The sequence below is a fragment of the Saccopteryx leptura genome, chromosome 2 (genome assembly GCF_036850995.1).
Source record: "Saccopteryx leptura isolate mSacLep1 chromosome 2, mSacLep1_pri_phased_curated, whole genome shotgun sequence".
Classification (NCBI taxonomy): Eukaryota; Metazoa; Chordata; class Mammalia; order Chiroptera; family Emballonuridae; genus Saccopteryx; species Saccopteryx leptura.
Window position 1 is genome coordinate 196,129,593 of NC_089504.1, and position 18,442 is coordinate 196,148,034.

An 18,442-nucleotide genomic window follows, 5' to 3' on the forward strand; every position below is an offset into this window, starting at 1 on the left:
TTCCAGTTTATTTATATTTAAGTCTGAATGATGTTTTATTTTTTAAAAAATGACCAGATTCCCTCTGTTACATTCATCTATGACTCACTCTTGACGCTTTTCTCGGTCACATGATACATTTATTCGTCCCACCCTAAAGGCCAGTCCGTGAAAATATTTTCTGATATTAAACCAGTCCATGGCCCAAAAAAGGTTGGGGACCACTGCCTTAAGTCACTTAATCCAAACTAAATATATTATTGATGCCACCATTTCAAAAGATTGTTTCCAAGTCCTGTGGATTTTAACTATTTCTGTCCAGAATGACACACCTTGACTTCTGTCAGATCCCTTTGGCTGGCACTAGTCCCATAACCTTACTTAACTGCTAGAGAAGGGATCTAAAAATTAGAGGTACACCTGAATAGTTAGTGAAGAATAAATGTCTCTAACACTTCTATTTGCTTTTGTATGATCTTAATCTCAATCAGTTCTTTGTGATTTGAGACTAAATGAAAAACTGGGACAAGTGATGTTTTACTTGGTCTTAGCTAAAAGGCCCAGAGCTATGAGAAGTGAGGTTCCAAAGAGCCTTCAGGGAGGACATTACTGATCCCACTCTGTACTAATGATTGAGCATGTATGACTTTCTGAACTTTCCGCAATATATTTATTTCTCTCTCACATGATAATACTACTATTAAAGATTAAACAAAATTTTATTGTTTCAGTACACTGCCTGGGGTACAGAGTAAGTGATCAGAAACTGTTAGCTATCTCCATGATTGTTGTGTAGTTTTAATATAATTAGTATTACTTATTGGTATTTATAAATTATAACAAGGCAATAAAATGTTATAATAATATAAAATATATGTGTGCATATTCATCTTACTTTGTAAAAGCTCTCAATATTTTTAAACTATTTTTCCCCTCCTCACTGAGATTTATTTGAAGCATACACTGGGTTTCTTGTATTCCCCTAAGGCCTCATTCTAAAAAAATAGTTAAAACATTCTGCTCTCCATCATTACACAATAAAATGTTGGTTGCCTAACAACCGAGTAAGGATATCAGACATGACAAAACTTGCAACTGTTAAATGCTGTATGTTCACGGAGGTCTTTGTACATTTACTCTTTATTTCTCTCAACAGCCAATGAAAGCACACACTGAGCAGTAAAGTTTGTGTTCAGGACGTTTATGTAACACCTTCTGATAGGGCAAACACTGGGTATAAAAGTCCAGCCTCTGAATATTTCAGTGTATTTGCTGTGGTGCCAAGTGGACAGAGAAGGGAAACATCATGGGAACAAAGACTGTTTTGCTTCTGCTGGTGGGCGTCCTTGGGGCATATTATGTGTATACACCTATCCCAGACAGTTTTGAGGAGCCATGGAGATTCATGTGGATGGCCACACAAATAAAAACTGTAACAAACTTGGTAAGTACAGCACTTTTTTACTGACACAATATTTAACAGTTTAATTAAAAGAAAATACCTGTTTTATTATTTTTAACAATTTGTACGGTCTTGGAAGTTTTGTTTTTTAATGTATGCTGATTTTCAAACCCTTTTTATGTTGTTTTAACTATTCCTTAATGCCAACTACTAACAGAATAAATATGGGCAAGGTAGTCAAATAGTTTTGATTTAAATATTAAAGGACAGAATGTGCTGGCTGAGATAAAAAGTCTTGCTGTGAGTTTCACAGCATGAAGCCTGCCAGAATAAACAGAAATGATAGGGTTGAGCAATACTGTGATTAGTTACAGTATTCTATGTGATAATTTGTATTTGGACATGAAAATAAATTTTTATAGAAATATTTGGAAACTGATCACCAGTAAGGCCAGGGAAACAACACATCAGTGATTTTCAGTAGACAGGTGAGCTGCTGTGGTGACCCAGCACCAGCCTGTCTGGCTGCCTGCCTGCCCATCAGGTGACCATGGCTGGCCCTAGAAGACCCACAGTTCTTTTCTAGCAAGGCTAATTACTGTACTGAGAGATAAAACCAGCCATTATCTTCTTTAATCTTTTCTGTAACAAACTTTTGTAGGAAAAAATAAAATAATTGAAGGACAGTTAGCCTGAGTATTAAAACACTTGTTCCTTTTACCACTCTCTTTGGCTTTTTAAAAGGTGTTTTACCACTCTCTTCTGGCATTTTATGTAGTTCTGAATAAATGCAATGCATGTCTTATTTTCATTTTCTTATTAGTGATTTCATAATTTTCCATAACTTTGTTAGCACAGATGTTGTTGAATTTGGGTCAATTTCACTGGCAGGTGGATTTAAGTCTTAGTTTTTAAAGTTGTTCTGGAACAATTATATATTTCTGAGACCAGGAATATAAAATGTAGATAACAACAGTGCCAATTCTGGCAGATAGATTGCTCAGCAATATCTTGAAAGGACTCTGAGGTTGTATATAAGCTTGGGAGGAAATAACACTGCAGTCAAATAACACTATCAGACTTATCCCAGGTTTGGGATTGTATGCATCTGTGAAAAGTGTTTTTCATCCTTAAACCAGGTTGTACAGTTTCCTAAATTGCATTCGGTCACTTTGAAACTTCTAAGTTGGAGCCTATTATTTAAAATATCACTGTACTTTTATCATCTTCTCTTCTCTTATTTCTACATTTTTTCCATCAATTCTTCTAGCCCTGCTTAGTTCTCTTGCTGCCTTGCCTTCTCACATCACACTGGTTAGCCTCTAGGAGATGAACATGTTGGAGTCCAATGATCACTTGAGTTATCAAATAATCATACTTTATATGCAAATATCTAACTTGGGTGGAGTCAATAGCATAAACACTGTTTCTCAAATTGGAATTATCAGAAATTCAATTATTAGTTTTTTGGGTTTTTTTATCTGATGCATTCTTCTTTAACTAAGATACAAGAAACATTTATTTTTTCCATACACTGAAGGTTATGAATTCCAGAGCTGGTCAACATTTTTTCTTTATCATTTTACATTTCAATTTTTTTTTATCAAAAATTGCTTTTAAGTTTTAGAGTTAGCTGATCTGAGATGGTCCTCCCAGTAAGCTAGTCCACCATATTTCACTGAAAGGAGGATAGTCAAAGCAACTTGATTATTCAATACTGACTGCAGCAACACTTGTCAATAGTTTTATCACAATGGTGACTTTTTAGTCTTTTGTTTTATGCTTATTATACTTCCTAGTAAAATCTAAAAGTTTGTGAAATTATAAACTTTGTTAAAAATTTCATATTTTAGTTGTTTCTTACATGTTACAATTTCTGTTTTCATAAATAAATTCCTGTCTTAATTTGTATAACATAGTACCATTTCCCCATCATTTAAAAAATATTTAAAACTAAACAGTATCATTCTTTGATGAGAAAATACTTGAATCCAGTGATATATGTTTTGAAAGAGGGCCTCAGATTTTTTGCACTTAACTTTGATTTAAAGCCATAAGACCAATTAAATTGGCATAAATTACTTTTGTGGGGAAAATGTTGACACCTACTGTATGTGATAAGTTGTAGAAGTTTTAAATTTATTAGTTAAAATTAAATAAATAAATCTTGTGACCTGAATATTATGTTTCTGTGTTAACATTTAAAATCAGTAGGGCCGATATTTATGTGATTTTTTTCAAAATTATATTGCTAATTTTTGAGAATGCTTGTGTGAAAATCACACCCAATAGAACCATGAGGAAACATAGCACTGCAGAAATAAAAATGACAGAAAATGGTCCACTGGGAGGTAAACGTTTCTGCCCCTTCTGTAATTTCAGAGAGGAACAGATAGGTGACACCCATCATGCCGGAACATAGCCAGGATGTGAAGCTGTGTTTCGGAAAGATGGGGCAGGGGTGACAGCACACAACATGGATAAGATCTAGAACATCTTTGCAGCTGGAATAGCCAGTCTCCCAAAACTTGTCAGGCAGACTAAACATTTGCATTTCACTCCCATCTGCATGAGTTCTACTCTGGTGGCAATTGTAACATGAGAACGGTTGTTTCTTGAAGGTACCTGCTTTTTGTGAGTTTCCCTTCTAAAGTTCTTTTGGAACAGCTGCTGAACAACAGTATGGAGCAGTATTGATTGGATACGTGGATATCTACAGTTGTAACTTGAGTGTGTTGGGCCATGCAGCTGGCCTGAGGAAATAATACCATTCCCCTAGAACCTGGACCATCAACTACATGATTAAGATTGGAAAGTATATCTTTTGATTTTTGTAATCCCAATGTTATAGGTCCTTCATGATTTGCTAACACTCACTTCTAGGGAGCCCTTTCATTTCATCTATCCCTGTGTGGACCTGACTTCATAGCTTTACTAAACTACCTGCATTTCTCTGGGTACTTTCTTCTTTGTACTCATAGCAGAGTTCACCTACTGTTTGAAAACTTCTCCTCTGGGTCTCATGTCCAGGCTAGTTTAACTCCCTCATGACCTTTTATCAAAGTCCTTTTTATATGTCTGTGAGACAGGCAGTTATGTTGTTTTATCATTGCTTATATGTTTATTTCTCTCACTTGACTCTGAGCTTATTTAGAGAGCTTACGCTGTTAATCTGTGTATGCATAATAGAAAGCATAGAATCTGTCAAGTTGTAATATCTCAAGAATTCTTTAATTATCTTTTTTTTGGTCTGAGACAACTATTATGATAAAGATTCTGAATATTTAGTATTTCAGTGTCAATCACATTCACCTGTGATGATGAGATACAGGACGACAGGGAGCATATATAAATGTATATATGTTCAAAAACAATTGGCATTTGCTGTTTGTAACTTGGTACATTTTTTTTTTCTTTCTATCCTTTTAGGCTGTATTTGCTGAACAATTGGGAATCAGCCATTTCATGGACATTGGAATGTTGTATATGAGTTCTCAAGAAGTCCCACCCACATCTGATGAAAATGTCACTGTAATAGAGACAACGTTCAACAATGTTCTTGTCCGTGTATATATACCAAATCGAAAGTCAGAGGCACTAAGAAGGGGTTTATTTTATATTCATGGTGGTGGCTGGTGTTTGGGTAGTGCTGGTATGTGCCCTTGTTGCAAATTTTTGCTTTTCATACAGCATGAATTTCATTAAGATTTACTTACAGAGCTGGTAAACAGTATCATGGTAACATTTTGTGGTCTAAAATTTGTTTCTTTAAAATTATCTTAGTTTAAAAACTCTTTCAAATTTCTTTCTGAAAGAAAACAATCAATAGTAAAAGCTGTAGCAAATCTCACATAAGAAGAAAAACTGTGTCATGAACATAGAAATTTATTGTTCAATTTGCTAATTGAAAAAAATGATGGGATGTTGCAAGAAACCAAAGTGAAGTGAGCAACGTAGTGGATGAGAAATAAGCAAGTGGAGATGGTGAGTCTAGTCTGTTAATAAATTTGGGTATGAAGGAAAGATAGGGTTTTAGAGAGAAAAAAAGCACAGAGTTGAGTTAGTGTATTTTATTTTTATTTTATATAGAATTTATATTTAATTTATTTTATGTATTTTTTATATTTCTGTAAATATATTTAAAATATGTTATGTAATATGAATTTTTATAACTTATTCATATATATATAAATACATATGTTATATTTATCTGTGGAAGGTCTATAAACAGTTTTATATGTTGAAGAAATGTGGGGAGGGGGCACTTGAAATGGGATGCAGTTTGTCTGACCTACAGAATGTGGGATGGAATTTGACTCTGTACAAAGAGGAAGCATTGCCACCACACATGAGAAGGAATATAACTTTGTTATATTTTCTTTCTCTATTTTTAGAAGAAAAAGAGATATGGATGAGTATTGCTGTAGATTAGAAATGTAAATTGAAGCAGTAAATGGTGTGATTCTAACATTTTCTATGAGTTCAGGCAATAAAGTCATCAGCTGACAATAAAGTTATGTTTTTAAGAAATATCTGGCTATGCCATGTGTCAGTTAGTTTCCATGAGTTTCTGTTGCCCAAAGTAGTTCACTAAAAATCTTTCCATCAAGGTATCCCTGAAGAGTAGGCATAGGCTTACTAAGGTAAAGAAACTAGATAGGAATCAGTTCTGAAATGAAATATTATTTGCCTGATGCTTTATTTTTTATATTAAAGAAAAACATAAAAATTTGTGTTCTAATTCAAAATATAAGCATGATCTTTTAACAGCAAATGTTAAGTAAAAGTTTAAAACAGTGTATATTGCACAATTTAAGAATATTCAGCACCCAACTTTGGAAATATCACAAGATAATATCTATGTCTCTTTTTATGGCCCACATGATGTACCATTTGTGACAGCTTTATATCCTGACATTTCCTCCCTAGTACTTTATGATCTCTTCCTCCTCTTGTTACTGGAAAATTCTATTTTATCTTCTTAAAATTTTCTTATGTTCAAAAGATAGTTTGCTATCGTGCTTGCATGATAGCAAACATGCGTGACTCATCCCACTCCATATACATGGCCAAAAACAGCCCAGAAAAAACTTACTCCTGACCTGTAGTGGTGCAGTAGATAAAGTGTCAACCTGGAACACTGAGGTTGATGGTTTGAAATCCTGGGTTGTTTGGTCAAGGGACATATGGGAGTTAATGCTTCCTGCTCCTCCCCACCTCCTCTCTCTCTCTCTTTCCCTCTCTCCTCTCTCCAAAATAAATAAAGTCTAAAAAAAGTAAAATAAAATAAAAATAAAGGTTATAAATATCCTTTAAAAACCACATACCTTACTGTTTTCCTAGGAAATAAGAATACATAGATCAGGTCTAAGCTCTGTCTATTTTCTTTTTACTCTTCCCTAACTTCCTCTGTCAGTCTTTATAAGTCTAATACTATTTCCATACAGCACTTTCTCTACCTCTCCAGTTAGACAACTCATAATAATACATTATTGCTTTCAGTTAATATGCCTGCCCCTCCTGTCTCTCTCCAGTAGACTATGACTTCCTGAAAGTTGGGGAGGTATATTTTTATTTGTTCTTTCAACACTTAACACCTGCTGATTGAAGGAAGCACACATTAACCTTAAAGAGAAAGAAGTTGGCTTAAATTATACAGTGTGAAATGTGAGAAAGGGCAAGAAAGCTGATAATGCAATGTAAAAGGGTCAGTGATTAAAACAATTCATGTTTTATACTATGAGGAAATATTTTCCTGGAATATTTTAATGAGGAACAGAGTATAGTTGTGGACTTTTTCCTGAAGGAAACACCTATCAATTCATTTGTCAGTCTCTGATTTTATTTTCTTTTATTTCAGCTTGGTTTAATACTGACATTCTGTCAAGACGAACAGCTAATAGACTTGATGCTGTTGTCATTTCAACCAAGTAAGAGCACTGTTGGTGTGTTTGGGTTTGGGCCAAGTACCTTATATAGTAAGACATTTTCAGCTGTCCTGCTCATTCCTTGGTTATTCCAGGTGTGTTTCAAATGAAAATGAGAGGGTGAGAATAGAAAAAGTAAGCTTAGCTATGATCAGAAAAGATCCAGAGAGAAAAGAGTTGTATAGTTGAGTCAAGTGGTAATAAAAAATAGAAAGTGAAGAAATTAGAATAAAATTAAAGAATTGAATCTTATTGACAAATGATCTTTGCTGGATTTCTAGCCTACTCTTTTTTTAAAATTGAATTTATTAGGGTAACATTGGTTATTAAAAGTATACAGATTTCAGATGTACAATTCTATAATATGTCATCTGTATATTGCATTATTTGTTCACCATCCCTAGTTAAGTCTCCCTTCATCACCATCTATCCCCTCCTACCCTCCTTCCTATCATCTCACCTCCTTTTAATTAGAATGAATAAGGAGGAGAGCTTCAGAGTCAGAGAATCAGGTTAAAAGTTTAGTTCTAGAATTAACTGAGTGAATTTGTGCTAGTTAAATTTCATTTTAGCTCTATTTTTCTCATATTGAAACTGGGAGTCATATAATATTTTCTATATCATAGGGTTGTTTTGAGAATTAAGTAACAAATACTTTTAAAGCAATAAGTATAATATATTTCATGGTAAAATCCTTCATTAAAAGCAGTTAGCCACTAAATAACATGGGGATACTGGTAAAATCTATTCAAAAATGTGTTCTATGTCAATAATCAATAATAAAAAAATAAGCAAAAAATGTAGTAGTGACTGCATGCCAACTTTATCATTAGAGGATAGAATAAAATACTTTGTAAGATTTGTTTTATATTTATTGGTTAGTAATAAAGTATAAGTATTAAAAAGAAAATAATATTCTAGAAGTTTAGCTAGTTATTATCTGGGATTTATTTTTCTTAAGCGTAATGTAAATTTTGCATTTATGCCTTTACTAATGCAAAAATGACATTTATAAAAGTTTTCCCAGCAAGTATTATCATTACGATTAAGTCTGTCTTTGGATTCATTATGATTCAGAATATGTTTGTTAAAACTTTTTTTTTCCCTTTGATTTTAAGCTTAAAACATGCACACACACATTTTTTATTAAAGATATTAACTTAAAGACATTGTTTTTCTGCCCATAGCTATAGACTAGCACCTAAATATCACTTTCCAATTCAATTTGAAGATGTATATAATTCATTAAAATGGTTTTTACACCAAGATGTTCTTGAAAAATATGGTGTTGATCCTAAAAGAATTGGTATTTCTGGAGACAGTGCTGGAGGGAATTTAGCTGCTGCAGTATCTCAACAGGTATGTTGTTTAGATTTGTTGCATTTTTTAAAATACCCTACACTTAAATATCTTTATTTCAAACATTAAAATATAAATGCAAATGTTATATTAATATATTAGAGATATGTAAAGATCATATAAGAGAACATTAATATACTGAGTGCTTATATATACTATATTTCTACCTCCTGCCAGATTTTTTAAAATGAAGTGATAAAAATTTTCTAGATCATAATTGATATGGTCAGGTAAGTACCACAGTGTTTTGTTATATCAGAAGATGTATTTGTGAAATAAATTAATGACACCAATCATCCATAACTAGAAAATCAGAAGACTCCAGTATTCTTTAGTAGAATATGCTAGCATTTACAAGAAAACTGTTATCAGAATAACAATATTGCCTATTGACAAAAATGTTAGCAGGTTCATAAATGCTATTTACTTGCAAAAGGAACTATAATTTTCAGATAACAATTATTACATTCTTTTCTATAACAAATAGCTAAAACTGGATATCTGTTATCTATTCATTTAATGTGGTACAAATTATAATTAGTCTAATTGAGTAAAACTGTTTTTGATACTGCTTTATCTAACCTAAGAAATATATTCAGCACTGATAACTAATGTATTTTCAAATAAATGTCTATAATTTAATAACTGTTTATAATCATAAATATTGCACATATATTTATTGTATAATAAAACAAAACTTGCTGTTATTTTTATATGCTGGCTAACACTGTTTGCCACACACCCTGGAGAGTCCCTGAGACTCCACCCCACCCTGAGACCTTGCCCCAGCCAACTTTTGAGCCTATCCAAGACACTTCCAGTTGCTTTTCCATATAACTGGCTTGTCTTGTTCATGCCGCAGACTTTCCTAAAATCTCTCAAAGGTTCACAAACCCCAAGTAAGCAGTGTCTGGCCTCATCATGCATGCTTCACACCTCTTGCCAAGTGGTCCAAACCCTGGCATTAGTGGCATATTACCCTCTAGTAGGTACCTCCAAACCTAGCACAAGCAGTCACCATCTGCAGATCACTTTGTAGCTCATATCAGGTGGCCCTGGATAGGGCACAGACAGAGATTGGGCTTGGCCTGAATGAGATCTACCCTCCTAAGATGTCTCCAGACCTAAATAATAGGTGGTTAGTTTTATACCACATCAAACACCACCAAACCATCTTCATAAATGACACACTCAAAGGACAAATTCAACAGGCACCTCAACCCTGTTAAAGGGAACCCTGCTTCATGGTGACAGCTCTCACACAATAGCTCCTCTGTTGTTATCATAAGTAGTCATCATAGTCAATCAACCTAAGAGTAAATCCCTGCCAATGATGTGTGCCAACAGCAATCAAGGCTCAACTACAATAAGAGGGTGCACACAAGGGACACAGCTGGAGCACCTGGCTGAGGTGACCTGGGTGACTGTGCCACTGGGTGTCACAGAACACCTACTATATAAGACCATTCTACCAAGAAAGACATAGAAGCTCTACTTAATACATAGAACCAAACATAGGGAGAAAGCCAAAATAAAGAGACAAAGAAACATGTCTCAAATCAAAGAATAGAGAAACCTCCAGGAAAAAAATCTAAACAAAATGGAGACAAGCAAATTACCAGATGTAGAGTTCAAAATACGAGTTATAGGAATGCTCAATAAACTTAGGGGAAGAGGAAATGAAGTCAGAACGTTAACAAAGATATTGGAAACATAAAAATCGAGAAAAAAAACATAAAAAATAACCAGTCAGAAATGAAGAATACAATAATGGAAATGAAGACTACATTACAGAGAATCAATATAGAATTAGATGGAGCAGAGGATCAAGTCAGTGAATTGGAAAACAAAGTAGCAGAAAACACCCAATTATAACAGTAAAATGAAATAAAAATTAAAAAAAAATAAGGATAGTTTAAGGGACCTCTGGGACAACCTCAAGTTTATTGATGTTGAAAACCTAGTTGAATAAATAAAGACAGAAAACTTTCCTAACTTGGTGCAGAAAATAGACAAGTCCAAGAAATGAAGAGTGTTAAAAAGATAAACCCAAAGAGGTCCACATCAAGACACATCATAATTAATATGGAAAAGAGTAAAAAAATAAAGGGAATCATAAAAGCAACAAGAGCAAAGCAGTTAGTTATCTACAAAGGAGCTCCAATAAGATTGTCAGGTGATTTCTCAACAGAAACTTTGCAGGTCAGAAGGCACAAAATAGTCAAAATGAATGAAAAGCAAGGACTTACAACCAAGATTATTCTACTCACCAAGACTACAATTTAGAATCAAAGAACAGAAAAAGAGATCTCAAACAAGAAAAAGTTAAAGGGTTGCATCACCACCAAACCAATATTACAAGCAATTTTGAAGGAACTTGTTTAAAAAGAAGATTAAAAAATATGAATATTAAAATGGCAATAACTACATACCTATTAATATTTATTTTAAATGTAAATAGATTATGTGCTCTATTCAAAACACATAGGATGGCTTTGTGGATAAGAAAACAAGACCCATTCATATGCTGCCTGTAAAAGACCAACTTCAGATCAAAAGATACACAAAAAATGAAAATAAAGGGATGGAAAAAATATTTCATGCAAATAACAACAACAAAAAGCTGGGATAGCAATCTTATTTCAGACAAAATAGATTTTAAAACAAAGCCTGGCCCTGGCCAGTTGTCTTAGTGGTAAAGCATTGGCCCAGATTGCAGAAGTCCTGGGTTTGATTCTCAGGGCACACAGGAGAAGTGACCATCTGTCTCTCTACCCCTCCCCTTCTCCTTTCTTTCTCTCTTTCTTCTCCTCCTGCAGCCATGGCTCAAAAGGTTTAAGTGAGTTGGCCCCAGACGCTGTGGACAGCTCCATGGCCTTGCCTTAGGTGCTAAAATAGCTCAATTGTTGAGCAATGGAGCAGTGGCCCCAGATGGTCAGAGCATTACCCAGTTAGGAGATTGTTGGGTGGACCCCAGTCAGGGCACATGTGGGAGTCTGTCTCACTGCCTCCCTGCCTCACACTTAATAAAAGAAAAGAAGAAGAAAACAAAGGCTATAACAAAAGACAAAGAAGGACTAAGCAATTCCATTTCTGGGTATTTATCTGAAGAATGCCAAAGTACTAATCCAAAAAGACATATACATCCCTATTCTTATTGCAGCTTGTTTACAATGGCCAAGATATGGAAGAAACCTAAGTGTCCATCAATAGATGAATAGATAAAGAAATGTGGTGCACATATACAATAAAATATTACTCAACCATATAAAATAATAAAATCTTGTGCTAAGTGAAATAGGTCAGACAAAGACAAAGGCTATGTGAGTTTACTTATATGTGAAATCTAAAAAGCAAAATAAATTAATAAAAAGGCAGAAAAAAATTCATAGATATTTAGAACATTTTGATAGTTTCCAAAGGGAAGGGGTTTGGAGGAATGGATGAAAAAGGAGAAAAGAGTAAGATATGCAAATTACCAGTTATAAAAACAGTCATGAAGATATAAAATACAGCATGGAGATTATAGGCAATAATATTGCAATAACTATGAATGGTGTCAAGCTGGCACTAGACTGGTTGGACTGATTACTTCTTAGGTTATACAAATGTCTAACCATTATGTTGTACAACAGTAATATTCCATGTCAACTATAATTGAAAATAGTAAAAATAAATAATATGGGAGCCATCGTCAATCAATGGCACCTTTTGACTGGAACACTCTCTCTCACCTGACCGGGCAGTGGTGCAGTGGATAGAGTATCGGACTGGTATGTGGAGGACCTAGGTTCGAGACCCCGAGGTTGCCAGCTTGAGCATGGGTTCATCTGGTTTGAGCAAAAGCTCACCAGCTTGGACCCAAGGTCACTGGCTCGAGCAAGGGGTTACTCGGTCGGCTGAAGGTTCGCTGTCAAGGCACATATGAGGAAGCAATCAATGAACAACTAAGGTGTCGCAACAAAAAACTGATGATTGATGCTTCTTATCTTTCTCCGTTCCTGTCTGTCTGTCCCTATCTATCCCTGTTTCTGACTCTCGACTCTGTAAACAAACAAACAAACATCAAACACTCTCTTCTAAGACCATCTGCCAAGTTAGTTCCTACTTGGACATCACTGACCTCCATTACCTTCCATGAAGAATACAGTTGGGTAAAGTGTGCCAATAGCATACTGAATAAATCTCTACCTCACTAATCATAATTACTTAACTTTGTTCACACTTCGCTGTAGGCTCTTTCTGTGTATACAATGACATTACTTATCAATATATCTCAGGATTAACAATTATGTATTTAATAAATATTGGATTAATGAATAAAGTCTGCAGGGTCAAAGCTATAAAATTGAATTTCCTGGTGAAATATAAACTATTTTTTCTATTTGTTCTTAACTCAATCTAAAACAGCCACCATTAGCCACCTATTTAATTATTACCACACCTCTACAAATGTAAGTAGCAACCTTCATACTAGATATTGAACTAAATGGAATGCAGTAATCTTATCTGAAACAAAACACTAAACTAATTATTTTAATTTAGAAATTATGTAAAACAACCTGGTAATGGACTTTTAAATATTTTACTTACTAGCTATAATTATTAATTATGCTTTAAATGCAATAAAATAAGCATTGCTGTCATTTGTTTTTGCTGGTGTGTGTGTGTGTAAAATGTCATATTAGATTTATACCAAAGAAAAAATGTCGAAGTGCTCTGATTTTTTCAACTCTATATAAAGTTTTCAGACATAGAATTCAATGTAATCATTAAACTTTAAGAAGCAACAGAGCACATATAATTTCAATAATCACTGCTTATGATCTATATTCAGTGGACCTCAAATTTTTGATGCATCAAAATCACATGAGAGTCTTGTTACCACAAAAATTGTTGGTTTCTCCCTTCCCAATTAGTGAGTCTGGGCTAATACCTTAAAATTTACATTTCTAACAAATCCTCAGGTGATGCAGGTGCTACTGTTCTAGAGAATCCACTTTAAGAAACTAATTGTTGAGAAACAATAGGCCATTCAAACTTGCAGGACCAAGTTAATATATATAAAAACAGCAAAACTGCAATGTTCAATATTACTGATCTCCAAATATATTTAATCATGTACCTTTGAATAAGAAATTTTTAGTACAACTCAAATATATGGATATTAATTTATAGATTAATGCAGTTTTAATGCAGTAGTGTAATGTGAATATTTAAAACACATAAATATTAAAATAAATTAGACTGTTACCCATGATTTATCTGATTAGGTGAGAGTCAAATTAGAATTCCTGGTTACATAACCTTTGCCTTAAATGTTAACACCTGTTGATACACAGTTGTCCCTCACCATATCATGGTTCACTTTTTGCAGTATCACTGTATTACAGATTTTTAAATTGTATATATCTAATTTTGTATCTCAAATTTTTTGCTATATCGTGGGATTTTGCGGCATATATATATATTTATATATTTACTATTTTAATTATTTTTCTGGTAAAATAATCATTTTCTAGCCTAAAAAATTAAAAACAATGTAAATATATATATTGGAAAATGTAAAACAATTAATATTTATATAAATAATAAAATAAATATAAGGTCACTACTTCTCAAATTTTCTCCTATCACATGGGGTTCTGGAACCTAACCCCCACGATAGATGAGGGACCACTGTATTTATATATGTATATAATTTTTTTACTTAAAAACATCAGTTTGCACTGATTACCAATCTTGATAAGAGTAGATATTTTGCTTTTTAATCACAGTTTAATCTTATTCTCTACCCATGAGGACAATAGTACAAATCATTTTGTTTACATCTACAGTACTTAAGTGTAGATAACAAGTCAAGTATAAGATTGAAAAATGAAAAGTTCTTTAAGATATATTTGTTTCTGATTATCTTTTATCTTGTATATACTTCATAAATGAAAATATCTATTCTTAATGAAAACTATTTCAACAACTTACTTTACATTATTTTCAGGTCATAAATGACCCAGATGTCAAGATTAAACTCAAGACACAGTCTTTAATTTATCCTGCCCTTCAGACTCTTGATATGAATTTACCATCCTTTCAGGAAAACTCACATTTTCCAACTCTGCCTAAATCACTCATGGTCAGGTTTTGGAGTGAATACTTTACCACAGACAGAACACTTGAAGAAACCATGTTCTTCAATCAACATGTACCAGAGAAATCAAGTCATCTCTTCAAATTTGTTAATTGGAGTTCTTTGCTCCCAGAAAATTTTAAGAAAGGACACTTTTATAACAGTCCAACTCATGGTAGTTCTGAGCTAGCTAACAAGTATCCAGGGTTTCTAGATGTAAGGGCAGCCCCCTTGTTGAGTGATGACAGCAAGTTGCATGGTTTACCCTTGACCTATGTCATCACCTGTCAATACGATGTCTTACGAGATGATGGAATCATGTATGTCAGTCGACTTCAGAATGCGGGAGTCAGGGTGACCCATAACCACATTGAGGATGGATTCCATGGAGCACTTTCTTACTATGGATTTAAAATTGCATATAGAATAGAAGATCAATATCTGAGTTGGCTAAGTAAAAATCTATAGTAAATATTTCAGCAGTGGTTCATAAAAATATAAAAGTCTCAGAATAAGAAATAAATTAGTGAGAATCAAAAAGTTATGTTTAAACTGATGTTTATCATCTGTGACTTTTCTAAGGTCCTCAGAGCCACCATGTTTTTTTGTGTGTAGTTTGCATTCTTTAGGATTTCTTGCTTTTTTAACTCAGTGGATTCTTCTTTACTCCTTATTTAAAGTATTGTTTATTCACTTCTGTACTTTAAGAAATATCTACTTTCTTACAGTTTTTTTTTTTTGCTATTAAAATGCTTAAACAATCATTGGTGTTAATTTTAGTATCCTAGCAAAAAATGGGCTTGCTTTCATTAAGAAGTGGATTTGATAGTAATAGTCAAATGACATTAAATTGAAGGAAATACTTTAAAAAACAATTGGCACATAATTCATATTATTGCCTACAAAGCTGTTTCAGACTCTAAATCCAAGCCAGTAAAAGCTCTGGCATTCCAGAAGCTAGATGTGTTTGTTTAAAACTCGTTTCTCAATAGTAATACTGTTAGACAATCAAAACCTAATGCTATAGATTAGAGCTATAAGAAATGAGTAGCAATTTGTTTTCTAAAGAAACAGTTATGTTGCCTGACCAGGCAGTGGCTCAGTAAATAGAGCATCAGACTGGGATATGGAGGACCCAGGTTTGAGACCCTGAGGTCGCCAGCTTGAGCGCTGGCTCATCTGGTTTGAGCAAAGCTCACCAGCTTGGACCCAAGGTTGCTGGCTTGAGCAAGGGGTCACTTGCTCTGCTGTAACCCCCTGGTCAAGGCACATATGAGAAATCAATCAATGAACAACTAAGGAACCGCAATATCTGTCTGTCCCTATCTGTCCCTCTCTCTGACTCTCTCTGTCTCTGCCACACACACACACAAAAAGAAACAGTCATGTTTATTATAAAATATGTATGGAAATAAAATGGATATTAAAAAAACCATTTTGTTTTGCAAAACAAATTTGGAGGACTTACAGATTTTTAGACAATATAAAGCTACCATAATCAAAATAGTATGGTATTTCAATAAACATAAACAAATAGATAATACAACAGAGTCCAGAAATCAACTCATATCCATAGAGCCAATTTTTTAAACAAAGTTGCCAAATTAATTCAATTTTCAAAATTTAATATATTTTCAATGGTGATTGAACATTTGAGTATTCATATAAAATATGACCTTGATATGAATATTCATATAAACTCTGAACTTTACTTACTTAACATTATAGACAAAAGTGATTCAAAATTATTAATCTAAATATAAAAATCTCAATTTTAAACTTCTAGAAAACGTTTTATTATTTTATATAGGACCACATTTTAATTGAACTGTTGCATAGCATAAGCTATCATTGTATTGTAGTGTTAAGTGTGTGAATCATTGCCAATGTTCTGTTTTAAAAAAACCACAAACAAATTAGGCAGTGTCAACAGACTGATTTAGTACAAATGATTTTTTTTAAACATTGATGTAGCATTGTAATGTTTTTGAATATTTTATTAAAAAAAGAAGAAACTAAATGATATTTTTGTAAATCTTAATCAGAAATTACACTGAAATTGTTATTTTATTTACAATCCAGTCATTTTTCTAATTTGAAACACAAGTTGGACACATTTTAACACCTAAAATGAATGCATACTACTGATGCAGAATAAAACAGAAATGAATAAGCTAATACAATTCCTGGAACAGCTACCAAAAGAGAGAGAGGAGGAGAGAGAGAGAGAGAGACTAAAAGGAGGTGTATTAAAAACTTTATAACAAGTGGCGATTGCAACTTTCTGGAGCAGAGAAAACAAAAGGCTACTTGTCAACTGGATAAAACAAATTTTAAAAATAATAAAGCAGGTAATATGAACTACATATCAGCAAATACATAATTTTAGTAAGTTCTTAAGTTAAAAAAAGAATCAGTACAATTATTTATCTGAAAACAAAATTAAGTGTCCAAGAAATTTTTATAAATGATTTTAATGCAATCTGAGCTTATAACTTTGGCTAACTATAAAATAGTTTGTATTCTTTCACAAAGAGGAAAATCATTTTTAAATGAAGAGAAGGTAAAATTATATATTGTATATGTTATGTATATTATTTATTATAGTCAAGGTGTTTGTACTAAATGACAAGATAACCTGGAAATGTTTTCTTTGAATATATGTACCCTGATTTATTGATGTCACCCCATTAAAATAAAAAAATTATTTATAAAAAAAAAGGTGTTTGTGTTAGAAAATTGTAAGTTTAAAAATAATAGTTTAAAGGGTGAAATATTTTAAATTAAGTTACCTAACAATTATATGTAAAATATGAAATATTTGTAATAATATCAATGATCAAGCTATCAAAAATTTGAAAAAGTACAAGCATTTTTAGCTGTAGATGAGTTGTGTGATTTAAGAGATACTGCCAAATTAATACTTTGGGTATGTTCTATCTCAAAAAAAGAACCTCCAAATTTACAAAAAAAAATTTTTTTAATCAACTTGTGACCAAAAATATTGATATATAGCATGGATATATTTGAATAATTTACATCTATCAAAAAATAATTTTAAGTAGTTATAAAAATAATTATCTTTAAAAAGTGCTCTAGTTATGTATGTTAGGTCAAGATTCCAGACTTAATTGGATTTTAAAACTAGAGACAATGTTTCATTCTTGCTTCATTCTCCTGTGTAATACATACAGAAAGTTTGGTTCTGCTTTCTGAAGAGGATACTGAAAAGTACCATGAATATTGGATTTGAATTGTTCAGTGTATATGTGAAAATGTTATGAATCATTGCTAACTTATAAATCTATTGAAATAAATAGAAAACAATGGTTTTAATCATCTTGTGTTCTTTAAAAATGTTTGTTATTGAGTTATTGAAGAGTTTTACAAAAATTCTTTACATTGTTAACTTCAAGATTCTCTTGAAACAAAAGAAATTTTTGCCAAATGTATAATTAACATATATAAAGAACAGCAGTGTAACTTATGTTTCTTATATGAATGAACTAATTCTGAAGCTCCAAGTAAAAAAAGCTGTTTCCTAGCTAGACAGGTACACAATTTTGTATTGAAATTTATTCTTTTTATAATAAAAATAAATGATAATGATTTTCACACATTCCTAACAGAAATTAATATACAGTAGAG

General features: G+C 32.8%; 1 protein-coding gene across 2 annotated transcripts; it reads left to right on the forward strand.

Annotated features, from left to right (window-relative positions):
• Positions 1 to 1,229: 1,229 nt before the first annotated feature.
• On the forward strand, positions 1,230 to 18,130 carry LOC136395330 (arylacetamide deacetylase-like). 2 transcript variants are annotated; one of them, XM_066369889.1, is made up of 5 exons: positions 1,230 to 1,423; positions 4,811 to 4,988; positions 7,242 to 7,311; positions 8,496 to 8,667; positions 14,666 to 18,130. In XM_066369889.1, the coding sequence occupies exons 1-5, from the start codon at positions 1,286 to 1,288 to the stop codon at positions 15,260 to 15,262; spliced, it is 1,155 nt and encodes a 384-aa protein (XP_066225986.1). In that variant the 5' UTR covers positions 1,230 to 1,285; the 3' UTR covers positions 15,263 to 18,130. The 2 variants fall into 2 exon arrangements, with proteins under 2 accessions (XP_066225986.1, XP_066225985.1); XM_066369888.1 differs by having other exon boundaries at positions 1,231 to 1,423; positions 4,811 to 5,033.
• The last annotated feature ends 312 nt before the right edge of the window (positions 18,131 to 18,442 follow it).